The 27390-nt window shown below is 38.1% G+C and overlaps 1 protein-coding gene across 3 annotated transcripts; it reads left to right on the forward strand.

Moving 5' to 3' along the window:
• Positions 1 to 27078, forward strand: G2e3 (G2/M-phase specific E3 ubiquitin protein ligase). 3 transcript variants are annotated; one of them, XM_021201980.2, is made up of 16 exons: positions 1 to 154; positions 4472 to 4512; positions 6478 to 6575; positions 6697 to 6798; positions 9474 to 9598; positions 10753 to 10918; positions 13450 to 13556; positions 14415 to 14531; positions 16632 to 16756; positions 16863 to 16992; positions 17411 to 17479; positions 18722 to 19029; positions 21579 to 21760; positions 23029 to 23201; positions 24881 to 25071; positions 25764 to 26899. In XM_021201980.2, the coding sequence occupies exons 2-16, from the start codon at positions 4476 to 4478 to the stop codon at positions 26054 to 26056; spliced, it is 2223 nt and encodes a 740-aa protein (XP_021057639.1). In that variant the 5' UTR covers positions 1 to 154; positions 4472 to 4475; the 3' UTR covers positions 26057 to 26899. The 3 variants fall into 3 exon arrangements, with proteins under 3 accessions (XP_021057639.1, XP_029397071.1, XP_021057640.1); XM_029541211.1 differs by having other exon boundaries at positions 7 to 109; XM_021201981.2 differs by lacking the exon at positions 17411 to 17479 and having other exon boundaries at positions 7 to 154; positions 25764 to 27078.
• The last annotated feature ends 312 nt before the right edge of the window (positions 27079 to 27390 follow it).

Raw genomic sequence — 27390 nt, forward strand, 5'->3', positions numbered from 1 at the left:
TTTGAATTGTGCGAGCCGTTGGATGGGGCTGAGCCGGGTGGGCGTACGGCATCGCTGCGGTCGACGTGAGCGGTAGCGCGGCGAGCCTGGGACTTCTGCCCCGCGCCTGGTGAGGACGTGCCCGGGGACGGACAGAGGTGTCACGGGCGGCCGGGTAGGTGTGAGCGGTAGGGGGCTTCTCCACGCGCTGGACGGTGCGCACTGCCGCTGTCGAGCCCCGAGGTGCCCTTTATTAATTAAAGGCGGAAGGAGGGAGGGTTTCACGGATGGGGCGCTCGTTGTGGCTCCCAGTTGCTCCTGAGACCGGTCCCTCACCGCAGAGAAATGACAGCCTTGAAATGCCTCGAGGGGATTTAAGCTGAAATCCGAGTATCCTTTGTGTTTAAAACCGGGGTATTTTTCTTTCACACCTTGACATTTCTTGTGTACCGCAAAAATCTGAGCCCTATTGCTCATTTAAACTGGCTACAGTAGCAGCGGTGGCTCACAGATGTTAAGTTTGCTAACAATGGGGATAGGGTCTAGTGTCACCCCCAACCCCCACCCGTTCCGTCCCGTCCCCGCTTTTTACCCTCTTCATTCATTGGGTAACTGTGTTATTATCGAGTTATTTTAGAGGAACTCAATGCCTCAGGAATTGAGTTTTCTTTGAGCGCTTTTTGTTTGGGTTTTCTTTTTGTTCATCTTTTATGATGAACTTGACTCTCACAAACCCCGACAAAAAGCCACACTTTTTTGAACAGCTCAGATGTGCACGGTAAACAAACTTTCCTTTGAAAGAAGTTCTATACTTTGCCTTACTGAAAACTGTCAGGTTGCTTGTGTGTTTTGTAGAAAAAAAGGTACAGAGATCCCTTTAAGGTTTTAGCAATTGGGTAAACTGTGTAAACACCATTTTAAAGTGGTACTTAGTAACATCCAAAGTAAAATCATTTCTTCCTCCTTTATGCCTGCTAATGAATCCTGCTTTCAGTATTCAAGTAGGAAAAAAAGTAAATAGCAAGATCATTGAAATGAAAGTGTTTCAATGAGGCTGCCACAAAGCTACTGGCTGGCCTTTCTCAAAGAGTGCAGTCAGATCTGCTAGCTTCCTAAATGGTACCAGCAAGTAACCTGTTAGAGATTTTCTGTATCCTAATGTGCTTTTTGCTCCCAGTCTCTTCCTTCCTTCGTTTGTTTGTTTGTTTATTTATTCTTGTTTTTTACCGACATCAGTAAATGTCACACTTAATTGTATGCGTACTCCTATAAGGGCTCCATCCTGTACTCAAACGTCACCGATTTTAACTTTCTAAAAGATGGACTTGGATAATGCCTTTTAACTGAAAAGTTAGACTAGTCTACCAGAGGTTTCAAAACATGGACTTCCTTGTCCAACCTGGTAATATATTAGTTAAAGACATACAACTAGAACCAGACTTCTTGCTTAGAATTCCCATCCCTAGGACCTCATAGCTGTGTGACCTTGACTAGGGAAGCTGTTTAACCTCACTAATTAAAGTCTCAAGTAATGGGGATAAAGACTTCCTTGTGTGATTGATTATTGTGGGAATTCTAGGAACTATTATATGTATATGAAGGTTAATGAGAATAGATGTCAAAAATATAGCTACTAACCATGGTATAACTATAGCATGCATCTTTTTTTTTTTTTTTTGTTTTTGTTTTTCGAGACAGGGTTTCTCTGTGTAGCCCTGGCTGTCCTGGAACTCACTGGACCATGCTGGCCTCAGACTCAGAAATCTGCCTGCCTCTGCCTCCCGAGTGCTGGGATTAAAGGCGTGCGCCACCATGCCCAGCCAAATAATTTCTTGAGTCTTTCTCATGTTAACTTTGTAACTATTGTGTTAATTTTGTCCTGTCTCTTACTGCTAGTCTTTGCATCATTGAGTTCTCTCTGGTTTTAATAATGTAAGCATGCATAGCCATGAACTTTCCTCTGCTTTTACTGTTTCTTTTTAGGGACTAGAAACTCCCACGGGTCTCAAGCAATTGAGCCTAAAGACAAACCTGCTTTTACTGTTTCCTAAAGATGCCGATAAGTTTTTATTTATATATATATTTATATATATATATATATATATATATATATATATATATATATATATATATATATATATATATATATATGGATATATATGGTTTTTGTTTTGTTTTGTTTTGTTTTGTTTTTCGAGACAGGGTTTCTTTGTGTAGCCCTGACTGTCCTGGAACTCAGTCTGTAGGCTAGGCTGGCCTCGAACTCAGAAATCCGCCGTCCTCTGCCGCCTGAGTGCTGGGATTAAAGNCGTGTGCCACCACGCCCAGCAATAAGTTATATTTTCTTTTTCACTTGATTGAAACATTTTTTTTTTAAGTTTTTAAGTTTTTTCAAATTCATCAGTGATCTTGTAATTTAAGGGTCTATCATTACATTTTATAATTAATGATTTCTGTTGATTTCTAGTCTTATGATCTGATATAAATATAAGAAATTTTTTTGTGGGTTTGGCACACTTGCAATCTTTCTCAAGCATAATCTGTTACCTGTTATATGCAAACAAATTAAAGAAGTTCACCACCTTACTCTGAAACCCTCACAAATTTTTCTTTCTTTTAAAGCTTTGCTAATGTATATGAATGTTTTGCCTGCATGTATGTTTATGTGCCTCATGCTTGCCTGGTGCCTAAGAGGTCAGAAGAAGGCATTGGATTACCTGGAACTGGAGTTAGAGATGGCTATAAACCACCGTGTGAGTGTTAGGAACTAAACTTGGTGTCTTTGGCCCTTAACTCTTCAGCCATCTCTCCATCCGTCTAGCAATTTTTTTTTTTTTTTTTTTTTTTTTTTTTTTCGAGACAGGATTTCTCTGTGTAGTCCTGGCTGTCCTGGAACTCACTCTGTAGACCAGGCTGGCCTTGAACTCAGAGATCCGCCTGCCTCTGCCTTGTGGTCCAGTTTTCGATTTCTGATCTTTTTCTGAATCTTTTTGTTGCAGCTTCTACTTTTGTTAATTTTGTCTGGTGTTAGGAATCACTCCAGGGCTCCCTGCACACTGCACATGCCTTACAGCAGGGTTATGCCTTAGCTCCCTATTTCATTTCCTATTCGGCTGCCTTTACTGAGTTGTGTTCTTTATGCATCACGAATGTAAATCCTTTGTCAGATACATTCTGCAAATGATTTTTCATTGTGCATCTTTCCATTTTCTTGGAAAATTTTTCCTTTGACAGGATCGAAACTAACTAGTTTTTCTCTTGGAACATGTTTTTGATGTAGTTTTTCTGTATGGAAGTCGGTGTTCATTTTTTCCTCCCAAACAAAAAGTTAGTTCTTTCTATAGTATTTATTGGATAGATTGTCAGTTCTGGAGTTTAATTACCATGCTTTCTTTGCTGGGTAGCCATTAGGTGGAGTGGGAGGGACTGTGGCTTACTGTTTTTTTGTTTGTTTTTTTTTTTTTTTTGGTTTTTTGAGACAGTGTTTCTCTGTGTAGCCCTGGCTGTCCTGGAACTCACTCTGTAGACCAGGCTGGCCTCGAACTCAGAAATCTGCCTGCCTCTGCCTCCCAAGTGCTGGGATTAAAGGCGTATGCCACCACGCCCGGCGGCTTACTGTTATATTATCCACTCTAAATCACCTCTGAAACTCGGTTTAAAATTAAAAAAAAAAAGTCATTGTAGTATGTCTAGATCAAGAATTAGAGACCACCTCAGGGCCTCTCTGAAGTTACCTCAGACTCTGTCACCAGAAGTCTTAGACAGATGGCAGCATGTGCTTATGTCATAAAGCTCATGTCTAAAGTAGAGACCTGCATTCCATACTGAGTGACCTCTTCAGGAAGCGTCTTGGAAGTTCTTGTCATCTGGCAGTAAGCTTCTAGACATGACCAGAGAACAGGAGAAGGTAACTCGCGTTTATGACATGGCAGTATATAAAGTATAAGTGGTTTGAGCACTGCTAAACAGGACAGAATGACAAGTGCCCCAGGCACAATAAATACTCATAAAGTCGTGCTGTACAGGGTACTAAAACAGGAGCTGCATTGCTGCTCACAGGATGCCAGTGAACAGGTTTTCAAATTAAATACAGAGTGCTTTGTTTTATACAGGAGTTGCAGTTCTGTACAAACACAGTCTTAGCATACCAAAAGGAAGGGGAAAGGAAATATGTTTAATGTGTATTGGCTTAATATTTATTCAGAAATGTAAGAGTTCAGGCAGTTATGTTGTGTAGGACTTTGTGATGCACCGTAGGGCATCCCACAATCCTAGTACTTAAATGTTTTAATAAATATGCTCATCAGTATCTTCAAATCTGCCACTCTTACTTGAACTATTACTTGTTCACAAGTGAGGAAGTTATGTACTGTACTATAGTATGAAGTGATTATATATTATCTGATTATAATCATATGCTGACTAAATTTAATAAAATGGCTAATGTGAGATTTTTGAAATTAAGATATCAATATGCTCTTATTTTTCCTAGTAAAATGAATGAAAATAAACCTGATAATTCACAAAGTCTTGGTAAGTAACTGAATTTAAATATTTATATTATAATAAAATCTATTTAGAATCCTATCCAGCCAGTAAGAATGAGTATTCCGATGCATGCTTAGTTAATATGTTCTATTAAATTATAGTGATTATGTTCATTTCCACAAACTAAATTTGCCGCTAGAAGACATCTTGTCAAGTTTATTTTTCTATATTTTATATGATTTATCAGATACACTTTGAATCTGAATAAACTTTAATTTTTAATGGTTTTCCCTTTGATAAATGAGGGCAATAAGTAGACATGAAAAGGAAGATTTCTAAGTTTACAACTTTCCCTGGTGATACATAGCTGTTTTAGAAACAGAAGCTGTTGACATGCTATCATGAGTGATGAGGACTCTAAGTGATTACTGTGGACTTGGATGCACTACTCCTCCACTTAGGCTGGGTGGGGCTCTTACTTACTTGGTTTTGACAGTCTCACTATGTTGTTTTCTGACTAGCAAATGTAATGTGCTCACTGTGTAGACCAGGCCAGCCTTGAACTCACAGAAATCCACCTCATTCTCCCTACCTTGTGCTGGGATCAAAGGTGTGTGCAACCATGCCTGTGCCTAGCTTTTTTTTTTTTTTGAGATCAGATCTTATTGACTCTTGAACTCTTCCATTTGGCTCAACTGGCTAGGAGAGCATCCAGGTTTCTGGCACAGGAATTATAGAGGTGCACAGTTGAGTCTACTTTCAAGACAGGGTTTCTGTGTAGCTCTGGCTGTCTTGGAGCTCACTCTGTAGACCAGGCTGGCTTCGAACTCAGAAATCTGCCTGCCTCTGCCTCCCAAGTGCAGGGATTAAAGCCGTGTGCCACTACTGCCCAGCAACTCTACCTTTTTTATAGGTGCTACAGATTTAAACTCAGGTCCTCAATGCTTGTGTGACAAACCTTAGGCCAACTACCTTAATAATTCTCTTGACAATCATTTTTATTGTATCATTGACTCTACCTCATTTTAAATAAGGAACTTTGCTCCTACCAACTCCTGTATCCCATATACCTATTGTCTTGTCTTGTCATGCCTCCTGATTCTATCAGCAGTGCCAGGAGTTGGAAAATGTTGATGATGTATGTCATTACCATTGTACCCTGGCTGGATGTATTAATTTCCCAGGTTAATGCCTCTAGTCTTTACTTATGTCAGTGTGCTTAACAGGAACCAGTATTTGCTGTAGTAAAAGGTAATTTTAACAGTCAATATAGTTGTTTTTGGCCTATCAGCTGCGTACCCCAGACTTTTACAACTACCGTTTGTGTTTAACCCTAAGAGAATTCTGATGCTGGTAAAGCACCCTTAGGGAGTTACCACATAGGTGCAAGCACAACCACAGTTATCTGGGAATGAGGTCTGAGTTACTTCCTTTTAGACTAGCAGTCTGTTACTGTAGATGTGAACCAGCCAAGGCCACCTAGACAAAATTGATCTGGGGATGTGCAGCAGCTGGTAAGGTCCTTGTCCTGCTGGTCTAAATGCTCTAGTCCCCATCTGCAGAATTCACAGAAAGTTGGGCATGGTAGCACACGGCTATAATCCTACTGCTCTGGGTGTGAGGCAGTGACTGGACACTCCCGGAAAGCCTGTGAATCAGCTAGGAAGAGGGAGTATTCAAAGACCTGAGGTGTCTCCTGACCGCCATCCGTGACCCATGGCCACTGTTCACACGTGCATGCACGTACACTTCAGAGAAGCACTAATCCTATAAATTATTTTGTAATTTTAAAGAGTTATTTATTTTATGTATATGAGTACACAGCAGCTGTCTTCAGACACACCACAAGAGGGCGTCTGATCTCATTTTGGATGGTTGTGAGCCACCATGTGGTTGCTGGGAATTGAACTCAGGACCTCTGGAAGAGCAGTCAATGCTCTTAACCACTGAGCCAACTCTCCAGCCTCTATTTTGTAATTTTAAATTTCTTTTTTTTTTTTTTGCTCTTAGCTTGTGTTTTCTGCCGAAAAAATGATGATTGTCCCAATAAATATGGAGAAAAGAAGACATGTGAAAAATGGAATTTTAGTGTCCACTACTACTGCTTGGTAAGTCAGGCAATGTGCGTTGCCTCTTAATTAATTGGTCATGAAGAATAGTAATTGATAGATTTGTTCATTCCTACCTGTTTTCTTGGAGTGTATTTTCTAATTGAGAATATATTCATAGTTGATGTCAAGTGGAATTTGGCAGAGAGGTAAAGAAGAAGAAGGAGTTTATGGCTTCCTAATAGAAGACATCAGGAAGGAAGCCAATAGAGCTTCCAAACTGGTAAGTACTTGTTTATTCATTGCTCTGAGTACCACAGGTGCTGCTAGTGCTGCCTTGGGGAGTGTCTTCAGTCAGTCCCCGGATTAGAAATTCTTGACTATAGTGTCTTATTCTAATGGATATTTTTACCAAATATGATAAGTTTTAATAAGCATTTTTATATTTTTACAAAGAAGAGTTTAATCTACACTGAAAAACAGTTTATCAGGAGGGAACTTCTGTTCATTATTTCACTCACTCTCGGTTTGATTTAGTTTTTGAAGTTGGCCTACAAGTTTTGTTGTTAGACTCTTTCTCCCCAACCTTTTCTTCACTTTCATTTATTCCACTAAAAATTATTATTGGCACATGTTAATTATACATACTGACGAGTTACCTAATTTTGACATATACCTATATCTAGAGATAGACAGACATGTAATGTATTTGCATTGTATTTGCCTTCATGGTCCCTTTCACCTAGTTCCCTTTTATGTTCATGTTCTGACTTACTCATTGTTTCTATGACCTGAGTTTTGTAAGAGCACACCATCCTGGGTGAGCATTTATTTACAGGAGCATCGGCTCCTACAGTGGTAATACCACGAAAGAAAATGTCCCTCCCTCCCCTTGCAACCATTAACTTCCTGTAGATATTCAGGAAGATATGGCGCCTCTTTTTTTTTTTTTTTTTTTTTTTTAAAGATTTATTTATTATATGTAAGTACACTGTAGCTGTCTTCAGACAAGGAGGAGTCAGATCTCTTTTATGAATGGTTGTGAGCCACCATGTGGTTGCTGGGATTTGAACTCAGGACCTTCGGGAGAACAGTTGGGTGTTCTTAACCCACTGAGCCATCTCACAAGCCCAATATGGCGCCTCTTTACCCCAACCTCCCTAGCTGCCATCGTCTGCCTCAACAACTGAGGGAGCAGGGAGACCTAGGAGCTCCTCCCAAGATAGGATGTTGACAGGCCAGTCTTGCGCTCACAACTGCTGTGAGGTTGGGGGCGAGAACAAAGCTCTGGTCCAAAGGCACCATTCCACCTCCCTCCTCCCTCTGCTTCTTCTATCCCCATGTTCTGTGGTATCCTCTGGGTCTGGGAGAGAGTAAAGACTGAACACTTAATGTTCCTTATTAAGAGTTTGACCTTCTCTGGAGCGCTCTAATGTCTTATGGTTACTATTCTGTGATAAAGCGTGACCAAAAGCAACTTGGAAAGAAAAGGACTTCTTTGCTTACGCTTCCACATCATTGTTCTGTAAAGGAAGTCAGGACAGGAACTCAAACAGGGACATGGGGGCAGGGGCTAAGAATGCAGGGGCTTACTGACTTGCTCCTTATGGCTTGCCCAAGCCTGCTTTTATATTTTTTATATTTTAAATAGAATTCAGTATCACCAGCCCAGGGGTGGCTCCACCTACAGTGGGTCTTCCCAGTTAGTCACTAATTAAGAAAATGCCCTCAGGTTTGTCCACAGCTGGGTCTTGTACAGGCATTTTCTCAATTGAGGTTTCTTCCTCTCTAGCATGGGTCAAATTGACAAAACTAGCCAGCCCCGTCCCTCCCTCCCTCCCTCCCCACCCTCCTCACACACACACACACACACACACACACACTCAATCTCAATTTTAGGATTTGCTAAATTTGCTTCAATATCTATTTTGAGTTTGGCTTGTTTTTTTAATGCAGTAGTTTCCTTTTCTATCCATTTTTGTGCTAATATCTGCAAAGAAAGAAGTATAGTCTGTATTGAGTCCTGAGTAGAAATTATGAGAGTTGAAGACTGAAAAGTTGAAAATACTAGAAGTTCTTTTCGAGGAATATGATCCTAGATACCACATTTCCATAGTAAACAGCTTAGATATGATAATTTACCATTTTGCTCATTTCAGGGCAAAGAGTACTACAGTACTGTAGTTCAGGAACTCAAAGGTTGTTACAAAAACACTGAAGTCACTTAGATTAAGGACAAGAATTAAATTAGTATAGAGAAAACCTTTGCCTCAAGTTCCAAAGTCTTGAGTTGGAGGAAAGGCTGGGTAACAGAAGGGGAAGTACCACTAGTTACAGATGACCTAGTTTGGGATGCCCTGCAATCTCTCTTTTTTTCTTTTTTTTTTGGCTTTTCGAGACAGGGTTTCTCTGTATAGCCCTGGTTGTCCTGGAACTCACTTTGTAGACCAGGCTGGCCTCGAACTCAGAAATCCACCTGCCTCTGCCTCCCGAGTGCTGGGATTAAAGGTGTGCGCCACCACTCCCAGTTTCCCTGCAATCTCTTAACACAGCTTGGTGCTTCCTCCCAGCCCCAATCTCTCAGAAATAAGACTCAGACTCAAAATAAATTTACAGTGATCTTTCTTATTGCTAGACTCTTCTCTTACTAGAATCGTAACTTGCCGGGTAGTGGTGGCGCACGCCTTTAATCCCAGCACTTGGGAGGCAGAGGAAGGTGGATTTCTTTTTTTTTTTTTTTTTTTTTTTTGGTTTTTCAAGACAGGGTTTCTCTGTATAGCCCTGGCAGTCCTGGAACTCACTCTGTAGACCAGGCTGGCCTCGAACTCAGAAATCCGCCTGCCTCTTCCTCCAGTGCTGGGATTAAAGGCGTGAGCCACCATGCCTGGCTCATTATTTTTTATCAAACTGTAGTACTGAATGTTTTGTATTATACTCCTGTTGTCATATTTCTTGTAGAAGTGTACAGTTTGCAAGAAGAATGGTGCTTCAATTGGATGTGTGGTGCCCCGGTGTAAACGAAGTTATCACTTGCCTTGTGGACTTCAGAAAGAATGTATTTTCCAGTTCACTGACAATTTTAAGTAAGTTATTTTAATTGCTAATTAAATATTAACTATGAGGAGCTGCAATAATGATTCAGCAGTTAAGAATATTGGCTGCTCTTTCAGGGGACCCAGGCTTGGCCTCCAGCACCCACCTGGCATCTCAAAACTGTTTGAAACTTTTGTTCTTGTTAAAGAATGATGACAAGTGGCCTAAAGATATAGTTACCACGTAAAGTTACTTTTTAAAGTTGTACTGAATTTATACATACAAATTCCATATGCAAGATACATAAGATGAGTGTGTGAATGTGTACTTGTATATAATATTATATTGTATCACATGGTTTTCTCTGGAGTTAATTCTCTCTGGTAAAACTTGAGTTGCAAGGTCTGAGATGGACCCCAAGATTATTACTCACATTCAACTTTCAGCTTGAGGATGAACTATTGATTTATATTTCTGTGAAACATTTTATATCACTCAGTTCAGAAATTAAATTGCTTTATAAACTTTGTTGAGTTAAATAAAAAAATCAAATTTACTATGGCATACCCCCTGAGTACAGCTTCAAACATGAAGATTTTGTGAATTTTGGCAGTTGGTACCCTGAGTATTTCTTGAGTTTTTCCTATTTCTATTTATAGAATGGTTAGGCAAAATGGGATATAATGAACCTTAGAAAATACAAAGGAAAGAAGAAGGTTAGGAAGCTGGGCGTGGTGGCGCACGCCTTTAATCCCAGCACTGGGGATGCAGAGCAGGCGGATTTCTGAGTTTGAGGCCAACCTGGTCTACAAAGTGAGTTCCAGGGCTACAGAGAGGAACCCTGTCTCTGAAAAAAAAAAAAGGTTAGGAATAGTTTGTTACTTGCATGTGATGTGTCACACATGATAGATGTTAAGTTCTTTTAAGTTAGGTGATACTGAATACAGTAGTGTGTGCTCCCTGGGTACAAGGGTAAATAGACTTATTAGTACAGTAGTGTGTGCTCTGATGGAATACAAGGGTAAAGGTACTCTGTTACTAACAAATATTGATACCAGTCTGTGAGGAAGTCTGTTTAAAGCGTTGACTTTCCTTGATTATAGGATGTTAGACTATAGGGCCCACATATGTGAAACTGAAGAGATTATAAACTGAGTTGTGTTTTTCTCTTCCTTATATATTCTTAAAAAATTTCTATTTTTAGGTCATTTTGCTGGGAACATCGACCCGTTCAAGCAATTACATCTAATAAATATAGTAGTTCTTTACCATGTACTATCTGTTTGGAATTTGTTGAGCCTATACCTACTTATAACATACTACAAAGTCCCTGTTGTAAGAATGCTTGGTTTCATAGAGACTGTTTACAGGTAAGATAGCTTTGACTCTATAATATAAAATCTATTGCTTGTCAATTTGAATTTTAATCTGGAGTCATGAAACAAAATATCATAAAATACCAGTATTCCTCTCTTGGAGCCTATTACACTCTTGGGAGCTCTCTTCTTACTTCTTAATAAATCTGTGTTTACTCTGCTCAAACGAAGAAACAGTATCATAAAAACCAGAGCTGTAGTTCAGTGGTCGGTTTCTTATCTAGTGTGTGTAAGGCCCCTTGGATTAATACTCACTGAAAACAGTAAGATGAACTACATTCTCAACTTGATTGGATGTCTTTATTTAGAACATTCTTATTGCATAGAAAGTGTTGCTAATCAAAACCAGGCCAAATAAAGATTTACTTAACTTTTTAAATTGCTTTGTAAAGCTAAGATTTTAGTTTGCTCAGTAAAATAAAATGGTTTGGTTATTAACTGTCCAAAGATGTTCAGGGTTACAGATGCTAAGTTGCCTTATATTTCATAAAAGACTGAATGTAGCTGGTTATATTTCTGGTTTTCTTTTTGTTTTTGTTTTTAAATAGTCTCTTAAACTTTTATACTTCGGTTATTCAGTTAGAGGTGATAAATCGGAGTCTATTTTCTTGGAAATGTTTGCTAATTCTCCCATACAAACGTATGCTTTAGAGAACACTTAATAAACATCATGACTTGCAGTTTAATTTTATGTGAGAGCCTTTTTAAAAGTAATATTTCTTAAAGATTTGTATTTAACTGACTTTAATTATTGACGAGTGTGTCTTAATTTTATAAAGATTTGCTTTGTATTTGTTAATAAAGTAGAGAGAGTTCTTAGATTCTGACCTAATGCTTTCATGAACTCTTGTCATTTAAAACTGGAAGCACTGGGCTGGGATCTAGCTCCTTATAGAATGCCTGTCTGTCTCTCTCATACAGACACACACACAGACACAGATACACACACAGAGACAGTACTATATTGGGAGAGGGAGGCAAACCCTAGAAATAATGCTAACAAAAAACTTTTTAAAAAGATTAATTAAGAATTATATCCACGTAGAAACCTGACTGTTACATAAATGTCAATAGGAGTTGGTATGATTAGAACATGCTAATTCTTCAGTCACTTTCTCTAACATAATTTTCCACTCATGATTACAGAACCTAACTAAAATCTGAACTATACCCACTCTGGCTTACAGTCTATGAATAAACAATATTTCTGACTACTTTGATTACTGCATGTAGAAATTTTGTGAAAAGAGACTAGACATTAAAATGCAAAAAGTGCCACTTCCTCCATTTGGATCTCTCTGTCAGGGTCTGGTATCCTCCACATGTTTTGGGCTAGCTGGTCAGCAGTTTTGTCTCTGGGGTTGTTTCTGTTTCCTTTTCTACCAGATATGTCTTTGTATCCAGCCCCATGTTTAGTAAGATACCTTCTTTTGTCTGCAATGAGTTACTGTAGCAGTGTGTGGGTATCATTTGCCTACAATCCTCTTTCCTGCTTTAGCATCCATCAGCTGTCCCTTCAGCTGTATCAGTCCACCTGGTATTGTGTGTCTTTCTCTCTGTAACTGCTCACTTGCTTCTCTAAAATACCAATTGGAATTCTACGTATATTATTTCCCATCAGTTGTGCTATTCTTAAAGCATATTCTTTCCTCTGCATTGGTTCACCTGTTTAATCTTACTAATAGTTCAATTTGCCCAGAATGTCATATCAAGATATATTATCAATTATAATTTTCCTAATTGCATGTTCTTTGTCTTTCCATGGATATGGTCCTTAAAATGTCTTCCTATTTTCCTTTGTTTCTTCTAAATGGGTTTTTTCCTTTTTTTTCTCTTTCTTCATGTGTATTTTTTTAATGGCACTTTTAAAGTTAGGCGTGTCAGCACAGTAGTACTGGGCAGTAACTTCAGCACTGGCTTTATAGGATGGTATTAGAAGGGTTCAGAGATAGAGACTTGGAACTCATTTCCTAAATCAGTCTAGCTGAACAGATGAAAATACTTGACTTCAACCTCTGGCCTCCACATGCTCACCCATGCACACCCAGGAAGACATACCTACACTACATACACATATGAATAATACTTTTACATAGCTATAGTTGTACATGGTAGGTAGCTATCATTTTCTGAGCAGGAAGCAGCTGTTCCAGGCTCCTGCTCTGAATTTTTTCTCTCAGTGGTGGTGTGACCTAGGAGCTGTAAGACAAAATTAAAATAAACCCTTTTCTCCCAATGTCAGTGTTCATGAGTGTTTTCTTAATAGTGACAGAAAGCAAACTACAAGAGTATTAAAGTTTATGAAAGTAAATTGCTGACTGCTGAAAAGGCAAAAATCATGTATTCATGAGATGTTTTTAAACTGAAAAAAGAGTTGTCTTTGTTTAGGGTGGCTTTGCTTATAGTTCTAACAGGAAATGTTCTCATGATACAGGGAGGCAAAGCACATGTTCTATTAGTTATTTAATTCACAACCTGATGAGAGATACGTTGCTAACAATAGATTTTCCCATTTTTTGCTGTAGGTTCAAGCAATAAATGCAGGAGTGTTTTTCTTTAGATGTACACTATGCAATAATACAGACATCTTTCAGAAAGAGATGTTGAGAATGGGAATTCATATTCCTGAAAAGTGAGTAACATTTGGCTTTTTAACCAAAAAGCATTTAAATGTAGTATTTACTAATATTAACAATAACCGTCTATGTCTGATTAGTGATTGTGGCTAAGTAGCCATGTCGTATTGGGTCACATGCCTTCTCCCAGATGAGCACTATAATGTCAGTATCTAGTTAGATGATGTGTCTCAGTCAAGTCCAGTTCTGGGTGATTTGTGTAGCATCTTCAAGTGATCTGCGCTAGGCTAAATGGGTTTAAAATGGAAAAGGGGAATTTTAGAAATGCCCCAAGGAGAGAAATCCTGAGTTGTGAGAGTCAACTTGAGAGGCTGAGGGTTGACAGGCTACCATGGGCTGGGAACTGAGTTCCAGGGTTGCCCGGTCTTGGGGCAGAGAGAAACACTAAACAAACATATGTAGTCCCAGCACTTGAGAAGCTGGAGAAAAACTTGAATTTGAAGCTAGCCTAGAGTGTAACAACAAAAATTGAAATACAAGAAAAATGCAGGTTTTAGAAAGTTTGTTTAACTTCTGACACTGTGAAATTGACTGTAAGGGGGCTGGAAAGATGGCTCAGCAGTTAAGAGCACTGACTCTGCTCTTCCAGAGGTCCTGAGTTCAATTCCCAGAAACCACATGTGGCTCACAACCATCTGTAACGGGATCTGATGCCCTCTTCTGGTGTGTCTGAGAAAGCTACAGAGTACTCATATACATTAAATAAATAATAATTAAAAAAAAGACATTGTAAGGTAAATTAACATAGTGGGTTTCTGTGATGAAGAGATCATCCTAAAAATGCTAACTTTAACCCTTGTCTGTAAATGACAATTCTGTTAAAGCAAAGCACACTTTCTATCCTGTCACGATAGAGACGCATCCTGGGAGTTAGAAGAAAATGCCTACCAAGAGCTGCTGCAGAGCCACGACCGCTGTGATGTTCGAAGATGTCATTGCAAAAAAGGCCGAGACTATAACGAACCTAACAGGTGATTCGGCTGGGTTATTATGTTTATGTGTTCCTTCCTAAGACTTAGCTAAGAATGTTGCTTTTCTAGTGAATTAGAGGATGCTTGAGGCTTTAACTTAAGGTTAAGCATGTTTATTAAGTGTATGTTAACAGAAATATTTTGTAATCACTATGGAAACTTTTTTTGTAAATTTTCACGAGGCTATTCCAAGGTGAGGGGTGTGGTAAGTGTAAAGTGCACACAGAGCTCCTGTAACTCCACTGAAGATTGGTCAGAGGCTAGAGGCCCAGAACTAGGTACTTGTGACTGATTTCTCAAGAGTGTTGTCTAGAGATGATGCAGGTCACTGTCTCTTCACTGTGTTCTTGTGGTTTTCTCTCTTGTCTGTGGCCTTTCACTCTCTAAAAACATGTTATTGTTCCTGTTCATGTAATCTTCCTTATCATAAGAGGCTTATAATGACGGACACTTGTGTTTTCATGGAAAGTGGTTCTCATGTATCAGGTTGTGGATGTGAAGACTGAGCGCTGACCAGCTTTGGAGCATCCGGTACCTCACATGTCCCCTAGTTTGCATCTATTATTTTGTATTCCTATCACGTTTAATCTTTTGTCTCGGGACTCAAGCAGTGGTTACATGGATGCTCACCTTTACTATTGTATTGTATTCTAATGGTAAAAGGCAGCTTCGTGTACTAGCTGGAGCATGGGTCTAAGGCATGCAGCAACATAGAAGCTCAGGGACATTAGCCCTCTGCCATGAGGTTTCCTCCTCTTAAAGAATAGTGCTTCTTTCCTCTCTCAAAACTGTGAGAATCTTAGAGTAAATACTTATTTTCGCTGTCTCTTTCCTTATTGTGAGTGGGCAGAACTATCTTATAGAAGAGAGTCAGGCACTTATGCCCTATCCATTCATACTCTCAGGAGAAGATGCCCACATATACAGGTGTTGGGAGAATATCTAGCACCTAACTGCCACCAATATTTTCATATATTCAGGGAATATGTTTGTTTCTGTGCAAAAGATTGTGTACTCATTCCCACACAATGTGAACGAAGCGTCCTGCCTCATACCTTTATGTGCATTGCATAGTTTTATGTCAACTTGACACAAGCTAGTCCTCTGAGAGGAGAGAAACTCAATGGAGACAACACTTCCATAAGATCTAGCTGTAGGCATTTCCTTTATTAGTGATTGATTTGGGAGGGGCCAGTCCATGTAGGTGGAGCTGCTCTTGTACTGGTGGTCCTGGGTTCTATATGAAGGCAGGCTAGGCAAAATATGGAGTCAAGCCAGTAAGCAGCAACCCCTCCTTGGTCTTAGCATCAGCTCCTGCCCTGAGTTCCTGACCTGTGTTCTCACAGTGATGGGCCCGTGAACACTTCCCTCCCAAAGTTACTTTTGGTCATCGTGTTTTATCACAGCAATAGAAACTCTAATATATACACCTGTATGGGAGTATATATGGATTGTCATATCACAGGGCACAATGAGAGACAGAGGAGCAAGAGTCTGAATATGAGCCAGGAACAAACTCTAGATTGTGCTGCACTTCACAGCACCTGAAATGTCAGAATAAGGTTTTTTATTTGTTTGGTTTGGGATATACTGTGTACCTTGATACTGCAGGTCATATACTGCTAATACTTGATGCCTCCGTATCAGACCTAGTGAACAGTAGTCTCTGTAAATGCACTGTCTCAAATGTAAAGGGAAATATTTTTCTGCTTATCAGAAGTCTTTCTGATAACTACATTCTTTGTATATATGTGTGTGTTGGTATTAGTTTAGGTTTTTCAGTTAAGGATGTTGGGAGGCAGATATTACAAACTTAAGAGAAAAATAGTATAGAGTCAGGTGTGGTGAGGCATGTCTGTAATCACAGCACTTGGGAAAATGGCCAGCCTGGGCTGCATAGTGATTCCAGGCCAGCCTGAACTAGAGTCCAGACCTTTCCTGAGTCAGTCCGTGCTTCAGAGGGGGAAGTATAGTCTTTTCCTTGCTTTGGTAGACTGGCTGTGGTTTATAGTAGAGGGCTGAACTGTAGGCACAGCTAGTGATCTGAATGTAGTCCAGCACTAACAGAACACACATCTATACTTTTCTTTATGTCCTCAGCAAATGGGAAGTAAAGCGATGTCAGTGTTGTGGTTCTAGTGGAACACACTTAGCCTGTTCCTCACTACAGTCTTGGGAACAAGATTGGGAGTGTTTGGATTGTAGAAGAATTACCTACACTTCAGGTAATAGTTTGTAATTTTGAATAAAGTTGCTTTTGTTCAAGTGCATGTTGTTGAAAATGTTTTGCCTATGTTTCTATTGAGCTAACTTCGAGATTTAAATATGTAGATTTCCAAAAGGCCCCCAAACACCCATTAGCCAACTCTACTAATGTGACAGTTACTGACTGCTTGTTGGAAGAGTCATCACCTAAGCTCCCCAGACAGTCAACTGTAGCCCAGCATAAAGAATTACTGAGGTATGTATTTTGAATTTCAGAAAAACATAAAAATCACTTTGAAGAAAATTATGACTTCAGATGCCACTCATACATAGGCTATTGGCTGATCATGCAATTGTTTAGAAGAATGAAATTTCAAACGGTAGGGCCCAACCTGGGATGCATGAAGTCAGGGAAAGGCGGGAGGAAATAACGTAGCTGAGGGTGCTCACATAGCTGTAGTTTGAATTGGAGACCAGCCTGAGACATGAAGATCTGTGTCATAATGGAAGTAGGGAGGAAGAGGGAAGAGAGGGAAGTGGGGAACATGGCAAAATGTCAGGCTACATTAATCAATTGGAGTCTATACATTAATCTATACTGAGTCATAATATAAAATATTCTTAAAGATATAAACATCATAGATAATTATCTTTCCAACATTACTTGATTCCAGACGAAAGCAAGAAATTCAGTTATCAAGCACAGCATGTCCTTCTAGAAGAGAGTCCTGTTTAACACAAAGGTTGGTTTTTGATGGTATAACAATTGCTTGCTTTATATATAGTCAATGTCAGGAGCCTTAACTGTCAGCTCCTTCCCTTTAGAAACTGGAGGCTTATCTGTAAATATTACTGTGCCTATTTATTTCTACTTTCACAAAGTTCTAAACCTAGTAATTCTTGTAATCAAGCCTAAACACTTAAATAAAACGAATTAAATTTTATGTTTTATCAGGTATGTTTTTATAGTCATGATTTTTAACTGTGCATAACTAAAAAAAGTTGGAGTCTATGCACTGTAGAAAAATGTAACTGCATGAAGTTCTTTGTTGTAAAAAAGGCTTTGAAACACAAAAAGGGAATTTTTGAAAATATTTGATAATTCTGTTTGCAGAAAAGTAGACTATTAGATACTTGTCAAAAAAGTGAATTACTAATTCAACTGAAAAACTTCTCATAATAAATTAAGTACTTTTATATTAAAATTATTCATTGTTTTATATTTATATAGTTTGAAAATAATTTTGATGTTTAGGTTTCCAAAGATGTTGCACTAGAGAAACTTGACTGCTTGTTTCTGTTTTAATGTCCAGTCATATGCTTAAGAGCATATGACATTCTTGAGGAGCAACTGTTACCATAACATGTGTGTGCAGTGTTTGGGGTAGGACGGTGGTACAGAAAGATGATCTGTGTTCACTGAGTCCTTACTTCTTCTACCTGCAGATGGAAAACCTGAGGCAGCAAAAAGTTAACCCATGTGACTCATGGATGTTAGTATACAGAGGTTCTGAATGGGGCTCAGGGATGTGCATTTGTAACTAGCTCATAGGTGATGCTGCTGTTTTAGGACCATACTTTTAAGAATTATTGACCTAGAGGATCTAGTCTAAAATTTAAGTGAATGTGAGTTCTGTTGATAATATTAGCTGTATTATCTGCTAAAGCTTCATTGTAGATAATTGTTTTAGTTATTGGCAAGGAAGGAAGCAAGATATACCCTTAAATATGAGTCCACATTAGGCCTTCAAATAATCTTCATATTGCTGCAAATGATCATAAGTTAGTAGATAGTTTTAACGGGGGAATTTAAAAGTAGATAATCAGATAAATATTTTTGGTTTTTGGTTCCAGTATTATATAAAGAATATCTTTTTAAAATTAAAAACCGATCAAAACAGACAAACCTACAACTTTTAATGTTCTATAACTGCTGTTTCACATAAACTCCTTTAATGTTCTTTATTCAAATCTGTATTTTATAGGCAAGGCAGCAAATTTAGGAGAGACATTTCAACAATATTGATAGAGTTAGGATTCCAAATTAAAAATAAATCTAAGACATTATACATCAACAAAGCCAATGTGTGGAGGAGTGCCTTAGAGCAGTTCCAGAGCCAGAAGTTTAACCCTTCATGCTCCATTGACGTAGTGTATGTTAATGGCAATGAGGAGGTTGGAAGCCAGCATCTTGGATCAAAGCAGGAATTTCTGAGTCACTTAATGCACCATCTTGAGAATTCATCAGTGTTTGAAGGGTCCTTGGCAAAGAACTTGTCTCTAAATTCTCAAGGTAATTATTTTTATTATTATATACACTGAAGGTAGCATGTGTAGCCAAAACCAAGGTACTTGGTTTGAATATTCTTTAAGTATATCTGGAATAAATAATTTACATTTGTCAGTGAATGAGAATTTGATGGTTTTGAAGTAAAGACTGGAGTACATCTGGGTTTGGAGAACTGACTTAGTGCTAGGAATGCTTGCTGTGCTTGAAACAACCCAAGTTCAGTTTGCAGTGCCCACAGTAAGCAGCTCACGGCTCCAGATTCAGGGCATCCAATAGCTGGGCCCTCCTTGGGCACCTGAACTTTTATACACACATACAAGGTTTAGTTATGCAGACTTGTAATCAAAACATAATTCTTATATCTGTACTATAGCAGTATGCTCAATGATTTCATAATTAAATGTTTATTTAGATTTGTATTTTCTTTTATTTCATTTGACTCACATCACCAGGTGAAATGGATAGTTAGTTATTTGGGCTCTTTATGTTCATTCTTCTTAGATTTTTGAGACAGGGTTTCTCTGTATAGCCCTGGCTGACCTGGAACTTGCTCTGTAGACCAGGCTGGTCTTGAATTTAAGAGATCAGCCTACCTCTGCTTCACAATTGAGATTGAAGGCATGTTCACTATAATTAAGCACTTAGTGTTTTTTACAACATGGACCTTACATTAAGTTTGTTTTATGATTTATGTCTACTTTTTTTTTAAGATTTATTTATTTTATGTATATGAGTATATCCTTGACCCCAGAAGGAGGGCATTTGATCCTATTATAGATGGTTGTGAGCCACCATGTGGTTGCTGGAAATTGAACTCAGGACCTCTGATACAGCAGTCAGTGCTCTTAAGCCATCTCTGAGCCATCTCTCCAGCCCCTATGTCTATCTTTTTTAAATACACCACGTCTCAGGAATGAGAGGCCAGTGTAGGGCTACTGCTCAGGAGTTAACACTTTTACATGGATTGGTATACAGGGCTTTCTTTTAAAAAGTTCATATGTGCCTTTCTATCTTTAGGTAATCTATTTTGGTTGAGTAAACACTTGAAAACAATGGGTAACGTGGTGTTTCTTCTTAGGAGTTTTTTGTTACAAGGAAATTGAAAAAGAATAAGGAGATTTATTACATTTTAATTTCTTCCTTTGTTATTGTCTGAAACATAATTTTTTCTATTTCTAAACAACTTAGTTCTACCCCAATAAATGCCTTCCCAAATACTGAGTTGTTACTCAAGGTAGCTCTGGCATGGTGAGTGTAAAGCACAGGAATGTAGCTCTGAAGCCTGAATTTAAGTCTGTCTATATCCATCTAGTGGCTCTCACTTTCATGATGAATTACCCTCCCTCATATAGATTTTCTTTTTTTAATCAGCTAGAAAATCTAGCTGTAAATAAGATTGTTGATGAAGATATAATATTCTAAATGTTACTTATTGTTTTGAAGAACTAGTGTAATTATAAAATAACATTTACATAGCTTTCTTGCTCATCAGAGTTACTGATAAAGATTTTTAAGTATTTAAAGCTATGAGTGTGATATGGTAGCATTTAGTGTTGAGTAAATCTCCCCGTTTGTAAGATAATAATATATAGCAACAACCTTAAAAATGTTCATATGCGCCGGGCGTGGTGGCGCATGCCTTTAATCCTAGCACTCAGGAGGCAGAGGCAGGTGTATTTCTAAGTTCGAGGCCAGCCGGGTTTATAAAGTGAGTTCCAGCACAGCCAGGGCTATACAGAGAAACCCTGTCTTGAAGAAAAGACCCCCCCCCCAAAAAAAATGTTATTTTGCTTTGATTCACTAATACCTTGTGTATGAATAGACCTGCTCAGATCATGTGTGTGATTGAGCCAGAATATGTAAGCTGCTGGTGATTGCAACATGTCTCACAATTAAGTAGGTCCCCTAACCTGAAGAGCCAGGAGGAAAGGATGCATTGTACGGTAGTACATTCTAGTCTAATACATCTAATAGATGTGGTGTAAGCCTGTTTTGAATAAATCTAGAAAATTTTACAATATAGTGCTTGGGAAAAATAGGAATCCAACTATGTGTATATTTACTCAATAACAGACCAAAGTAAGCCAGGGGATGTACACTTAACTGAGATACAATTAATTATAATCACAGTTTCAAAGATTATTTCGTGTGAATGAGTGTTTTGTTTGCCTGTATGTTGATGCATCATCACTCATGTGCCTGGTGCCTGCAGAGGTCAGAAAAAGGGCAGCAGATCTCCCTGGAATTGGAGTTACAGATGATTGTGAGCTACTGTGTGGGGGCTGGGAACAGAATCCGACTTCTGCAAGTATTGTAACTCCAGCCCCTGGTCATAGTTTCTTTTCCCAGAGATTTACATTTTGTTCTACATTAGGTTATTTCTATCCAAGTGGAATGTTTTTCAAATAGATTTCTAGGGAAGGTCGGTATATTTTACAAATGTTTTACAAATGTTTACATTTTTAAATTTTCTTTATATATATATATAATATATATATATATATCTTCATTTTAAATTGTCTTATATAGTCTATTTTTATCTGTATTTACAGCCATGAAAGAGAATCTTTACTATGAAGTTGGCAAAATGCTTGCCATTTCTTTAGTTCATGGTGGTCCTTCACCTGGTTTCTTTTCTGAAACCTTGTTTAACTGCCTTGCTTATGGACCAGAAAATACTCTGCCAACATTGGATGATGTTTCAGACATTGATGTGGCACAGATTATAATCAAGGTAAGAAACATACCCGTTCATTAAAACATAAATTATGCTGGGCGTGGTGGCACACGCCTTTAATCCCAGCACTTGGGAGGCAGAGGCAGGCAGATTTCTGAGTTCGAGGCCAGCCTGGTCTACAGAGTGAGTTCCAGGACAGCCAGGGCTATACAGAGAAACCCTGTCTCGAAAAAACCAAAAAGAACCAAAACAAGACATAAATTACATTCTAGTTGTATTTTAGTATAAGTGATAGATCTGTTATATGTACCCAAAGAGTTCAGAACCAGTTCAGAAACCAATATAGGTGGGCATGGTTAAACACGCCTGTATAAAAATCACCAATTTAAGGCTTCAAGGGTAGCCTAGACTGCATAGTGAGACCTGTTTTAACTACAATAGGGGCTGGAGAGATGGCTCAGCAGTTAAGAGCACTGACTGCTCTTCTGAAGTCCTGAGTTCAAATTCTGGCAACCACATGGTGATTCACAACCATCCATAATGAGATCTGACGCCCTCTTCTGGTGTGTCTGAAGACAGTGACAGTGTACTTACATATATTAAATAAATAAAACTTAAAAAAAAATAACAACCAAAAAGTAACATAAAAGTCAAGATAGTTAGAGATGAACATGCTAGATTTTAGAGAGTGGGGACTAGCAAGTTATAGTCTCCAGGATTTGCTGGATGTCGTATGTGTTCATGCCACAGGGTATTTGTAGATGCCAGTATGCCAGAGGGGAATCTGTGGGAATTGGTTTTCTTTTTTCATGTGGTTTCTAGGATGGAAAATCGACATCTCTTATATATTTCTTGGCATAATTTTATTCTACCCTGGTTAACTAAAGAATTGAGTTTAGGACTGGAGATATGACTCCGTAGTTAAGAGTGCATCCAGTGAGTGACCTGGAGTGGTGCTGCATGCCTTTAATCCCAGAGCTTAGATGGCAGAAACAGGTGGATCCTACGAGTCATGGTCAGCCTGGTCCACAGAGAGAATTCTAGGCCTGACAAGGGACTGTGTAGTAAAGACTCTGTCTCAAAAAAGATGGTGCTGCTTTTGGCAGAAGATCCAAATTAGATCCCAGCATGTATGCATGGCAGGCAGCTCCCAGCCACTTGTAGCTCCATATCCTTTACAGGCGCCTGCACTCATATGCACATGCCATACACACATAAATTTTTTTTTTTAATTTTATAAAAATTGAATAAAGAATGTGCACCATTTGAATTGCAGCAATCGCTGAGAATAAATGGGTAACGTGAGTATATTTTTCCTGTTACAGATAGATTCTGCAGCTGATTTAAACATTTTAAAGTCAGTAATAAATGAACACTATAACTACTTAGAGGTCAGTGGATGTTTAAGACTTATGACGTCACTGAGTGATAAATACATGTTGGTAAAAGACATCCTTTTCTACCATGTAATTAAGAGAGTCAAGGCACCTTTTGAGAGGTAAGTTGCCTATTTCTATGTTAAAGATTCTATAAAATTACTTATTTATTTGGTAATAAATACAAATGTTTAATTTCAGAGAATGTTAATGCTATTTAAAATGTTAACCTCTCCTGAATGAGCCCTCCTGTAATTCTGTCCAGATTACATGAATGGGTTCCTCAGGGACAGACAATCAGCACTTCAATTAGTAATCTTTTTTCCTAATGAAAACTTACTTTTGTAATCATTTGAATTACTGTGTCTACTCATTTATGTAATCAGTATTGCACACCTGTCATCTGTTGGGTAAATACATTTAGGAACCAAATACATTTGACTTTTACTTTTTTTCTTTAAGGCCCAGGCTGTCTGCCAAGTCTTTACGTAGCTAAGGATGACTTTGAGCTGTGTTAGGCCTTTTCTTCTTCCCAAGTACAGAAATGCAGATACATGCTATCATGTCTGGTCTATAATCCCAAGTCAATCCTAATACTTAAGGATAATGTGGAGTTATAGGCCAAGGTTCTCAACCTTCCTAATGTTCTAATCCTGTAACATAGTTCCTCATGTTGTGCTGACCCACAACCTTAAACTTACTTCATTGCTACTTAATTACTTTTTTAAAGGTTTATTTATTATTATTAATAAGTACACTGTAGCTGTCTTCAGATTCTTCAGAAGAGGGCATCAGATCTCATTACAGATGGTTGTGAGCCACCATATGGTTGCTGGGATTTGAATTCAGGACCTTCAGAAGAGCTATCAGTGATCTTATCTGTTGAGCCATCTTGCCAGCCCCTCTATCTGTGTTTCTTGCAATCAAAGTTCATGGTGCATGCATACACTGTAGGGTTTTAACATATAGTTTGCTGGGCAACCAAGAGCACCGGCAGTTGCCTCTGTTTTACAGACCTCTGAGCCACCCTACTTAAGGGACTTACCCTTAGGCTTCCTTCCTTCCTTCCTCCCTTCCTGCCTGCCTTCCTTCCTTCCTTCCTTCCTTCCTTCCTTCCTTCCTTCCTTCCTTCCTTCCTTCCTTCCGTTTTTGTTTTTCGAGACCGGGTTTCTCTGTATAGCCCTGACTGTCCTGGAACTCACTCTGTAGACCAGGCTGGCCTCGAACTCAGAAATCCGCCTGCCTCTGCCTCCCGAGTGCTGGGATTAAAGGTGTGTGCCACCTCTGCTCAGCCCTAGTATTTCATTTACTAACCATGTATAGGAAGTTTATCCAGTCATGCAACATAGTCATGAAACTTACTACTTTCAATAAAATACAATTTTATTAAATCTAGAAAGGCTAGTGATTATTTTTATAATTATTAATCCAGTTGCTTGTTGATTTGAAAGTACATCCTAGTATCTTATTTCATATCTAAAGGCATGTAGTAGTTCTTGTTGGGCTCTTTTGTTTTTTGTTTGTTTTAATCGGCTATTTATAAAATGCCAGGTAAAGGCTGGAGAAAAGGCCCAGAGGTAAAGAGCACTGACTGCTCTTTCAGAGCTCCTCAGTTCAATTCCCAGTAACCAACCATATCTGGCTCACAGATGGCTCACAACCATCTGTAATGAGATTTGGTGCTCCCTTTTGGTGTGCAAGGAATATTCAGGCCCAACACTGTGTACATAATAAATAAATGCATCTTTTAAAAAAATGCCAGGTAAATTTGTATGTATGTTGTCTTATTTCTCTCTTCAAGTTTTAAACAGGGTCTGAAAACGCTTGGTGTTTTAGAGAAAATTCAAACTTACCCAGAAGCATTTTATAAGATCCTCTGTCATAAACCTGAGAATCTCCCTGTAAAAAATCTCAGTGACCTGTTCACAGTTCACACATTACCGGACATACAGACTTTGAGATTTTGGAACAGTTACTTAAAGGCTATAGAGGGTATGTGAAGTTTTTCTTTTCAATATGTTTTTTATGGTTTATGCTCTTTCCCTCGGAAGACTTAAATCTGTTACATGTGTTTACAGAGGAAACAAGCATAAGATAAAAGTGATGAGAAAAGTTACTCAGTACACTTATATCCTAAATACAACACATGTAGTTTAAGATGGAAACATTTTTCTTACTAAAAAGAAACTAAAACTTTAAATATGGGTGGTCATAATAGCAAAGAGCAGTCCTGAAGCTAATCTCTGTTCCATCTATTTCAGTTTTAAGTCACTGAATTAAGTGACTTTTATTATAGAGTCTATATCAACTCTAATCATGATAACAAGAGTATTTGTTAATAAACATTACCTATATTATTCCATTTTATAAAAGAAAAATTTTACTTAAATTTCCTATAAATTTTTCGTTTTTACCATTTAGATTTTTTCTGCATTTATTAAGCTATCATATTAGTGATTATATAAAAGAAGTTAACAATAAATGGCTAGACATTGATTTTTTTTTGAGTCCTACATTGATTTGCATATTGAATGTACTCTTTAGCACTCTTTGTGTCTTAGTTTGTCCTAGATGAATGTCAGAATCTGTTTTCAGAAATCTCAGTCTAGTTAGAAATGGTCTTTGCTGACATTGTATGTTTCATGAATTTAATTATCTTTCCTATTTAATTACTAACTTTTCAGATGGTAAATCTTCAACAACAATGGAAGATATTCTTATTTTTACAACTGGTTGTAGTTCTATCCCACCAACTGGATTTAAACCCTCTCTGTCAGTTGAATGTCTACATATGGATTTTCCTGTTGCATACAAATATAAAAACTGTTTAGTTCTACCAGTCACCAACACATATGAAGAGTTCCAAGAAAATATGGATTTCACCATAAGAGACACTCTAAGACTAGAAAAGGAAGAAAGGTCTCATTCACTACCTTGGACATTACATGTTTCTTCTAATGAAGAAATGCTTATTTAAAGGCTGCTATTGATACCTATTTTTATTAATCATGACTTTTGAACATTTTGGCCAGCTTCTTGGCGCAACAAGATTTATGACCTTCTCATAAAGGGATGGTGTGGCTTCCGACCGACTGAAAGCTTGGTTAAGGCCTTCTAGTCATGTTGGGTAGTAGCTTTCTATTGCTGTGCTACCTTCGTAACTCCAGTATGAATATTTTCTATTACTGTGCTTTCTTAATAACTTCATATATTTTTAGAATGGTTGTACAAACCGTTCAGCTGTACAGATGCTCAGCTATATTAGCATGACATATGAAAAACTGTTTTCTCAATTTTTATAAATTAGAGATATTTTTTAGGATGACACTCTCTAGTTTCGTGCAGCTATCAGATTTGTTTTGTTTGTTCTCCTTCACTGTTTGTAGTTTGTTTGTTTGTTTGTTTGTTTTGTTTTTCTCTACAGAGTCCTGGTTGTCTTGGAACCTGGCTATGTAGAACAAGCTGTCAAATTAAAGCATTAAATAGAAAAGTTGGCTACGTCACCTCATAAATCAGATATTTTTAAATGTTTTTCAATTAAGTGACCAATATAACAAATAATGACTAATTGGAATAGTGTATTAAAAGCAAGGCTTTACAAATAACTCTAAAACCTATGTGTCCTCCTTAAGCTTAAAATTGTGGCTGAGGGGTTTTCAGGTGTGTTTCAAAATCCCTTAGAAAGTACAGACTGTTTATGTCCTTTTGTAGTCAGAATGTCTCATGCTCGAAACCATCTAGGTGTCTGAAGAATCTCTGGACTATCATATGGTTTCACTACATAACTTCTATTTATTATTAAGATTGTTGTATTATTGGTAAGATCTCACCATACATAGCATTCTATAGTTACCTTCTTTTGCTTTTGAAAGATATACATTGTATAATCAAAGAATAAATTATAATTTAAAACTACAAATGAAAAGAAATACTCTAATTTTGCCACATAGAGATAATGTATTTTGTATATTCTTTATAAACTATTTATTTTTCAATTTTTATTGTGTTATGACAGGGTCTTTCTATGGAGCCCAACTGTTCTAAATTTGCAATCTTTCTGCCTTAGTCATTTAGGTGCTGGGATTATGACGTATATCAATGTGCCTAGCAGTGTTTATTTTTTGAGTATATGAATGCTATCAAGAATAACAAGAAACCATGTAATAAAATCAAGATCTGTACAGTCTCATTTCAAGGCATGACATCACATTCCTGTAATCCATGTCCTGAGAGACTAAGGCAAGAGGATCAGGAGTGATAACACAAGTTTAAAACCATCCTGGCCTACAGGAGACACTGCTCAGTAAAGGA

This window comes from Mus pahari, chromosome 7, assembly GCF_900095145.1.
Source record: "Mus pahari chromosome 7, PAHARI_EIJ_v1.1, whole genome shotgun sequence".
In the NCBI taxonomy this organism is placed as follows: Eukaryota; Metazoa; Chordata; class Mammalia; order Rodentia; family Muridae; genus Mus; species Mus pahari.

Bases quoted from the DNA above. Each gene is read 5' to 3' on its own strand.
- G2e3 (XM_021201980.2), top strand. From the start codon at position 4,476: ATGAATGAAAATAAACCTGATAATTCACAAAGTCTTG. The intron at 6,799-9,473 runs GTAAGTACTTGT...TATTTCTTGTAG, and splicing joins CCAATAGAGCTTCCAAACTG to AAGTGTACAGTTTGCAAGAA. The intron at 25,072-25,763 runs GTATGTGAAGTT...CTAACTTTTCAG, and splicing joins TTACTTAAAGGCTATAGAGG to ATGGTAAATCTTCAACAACA.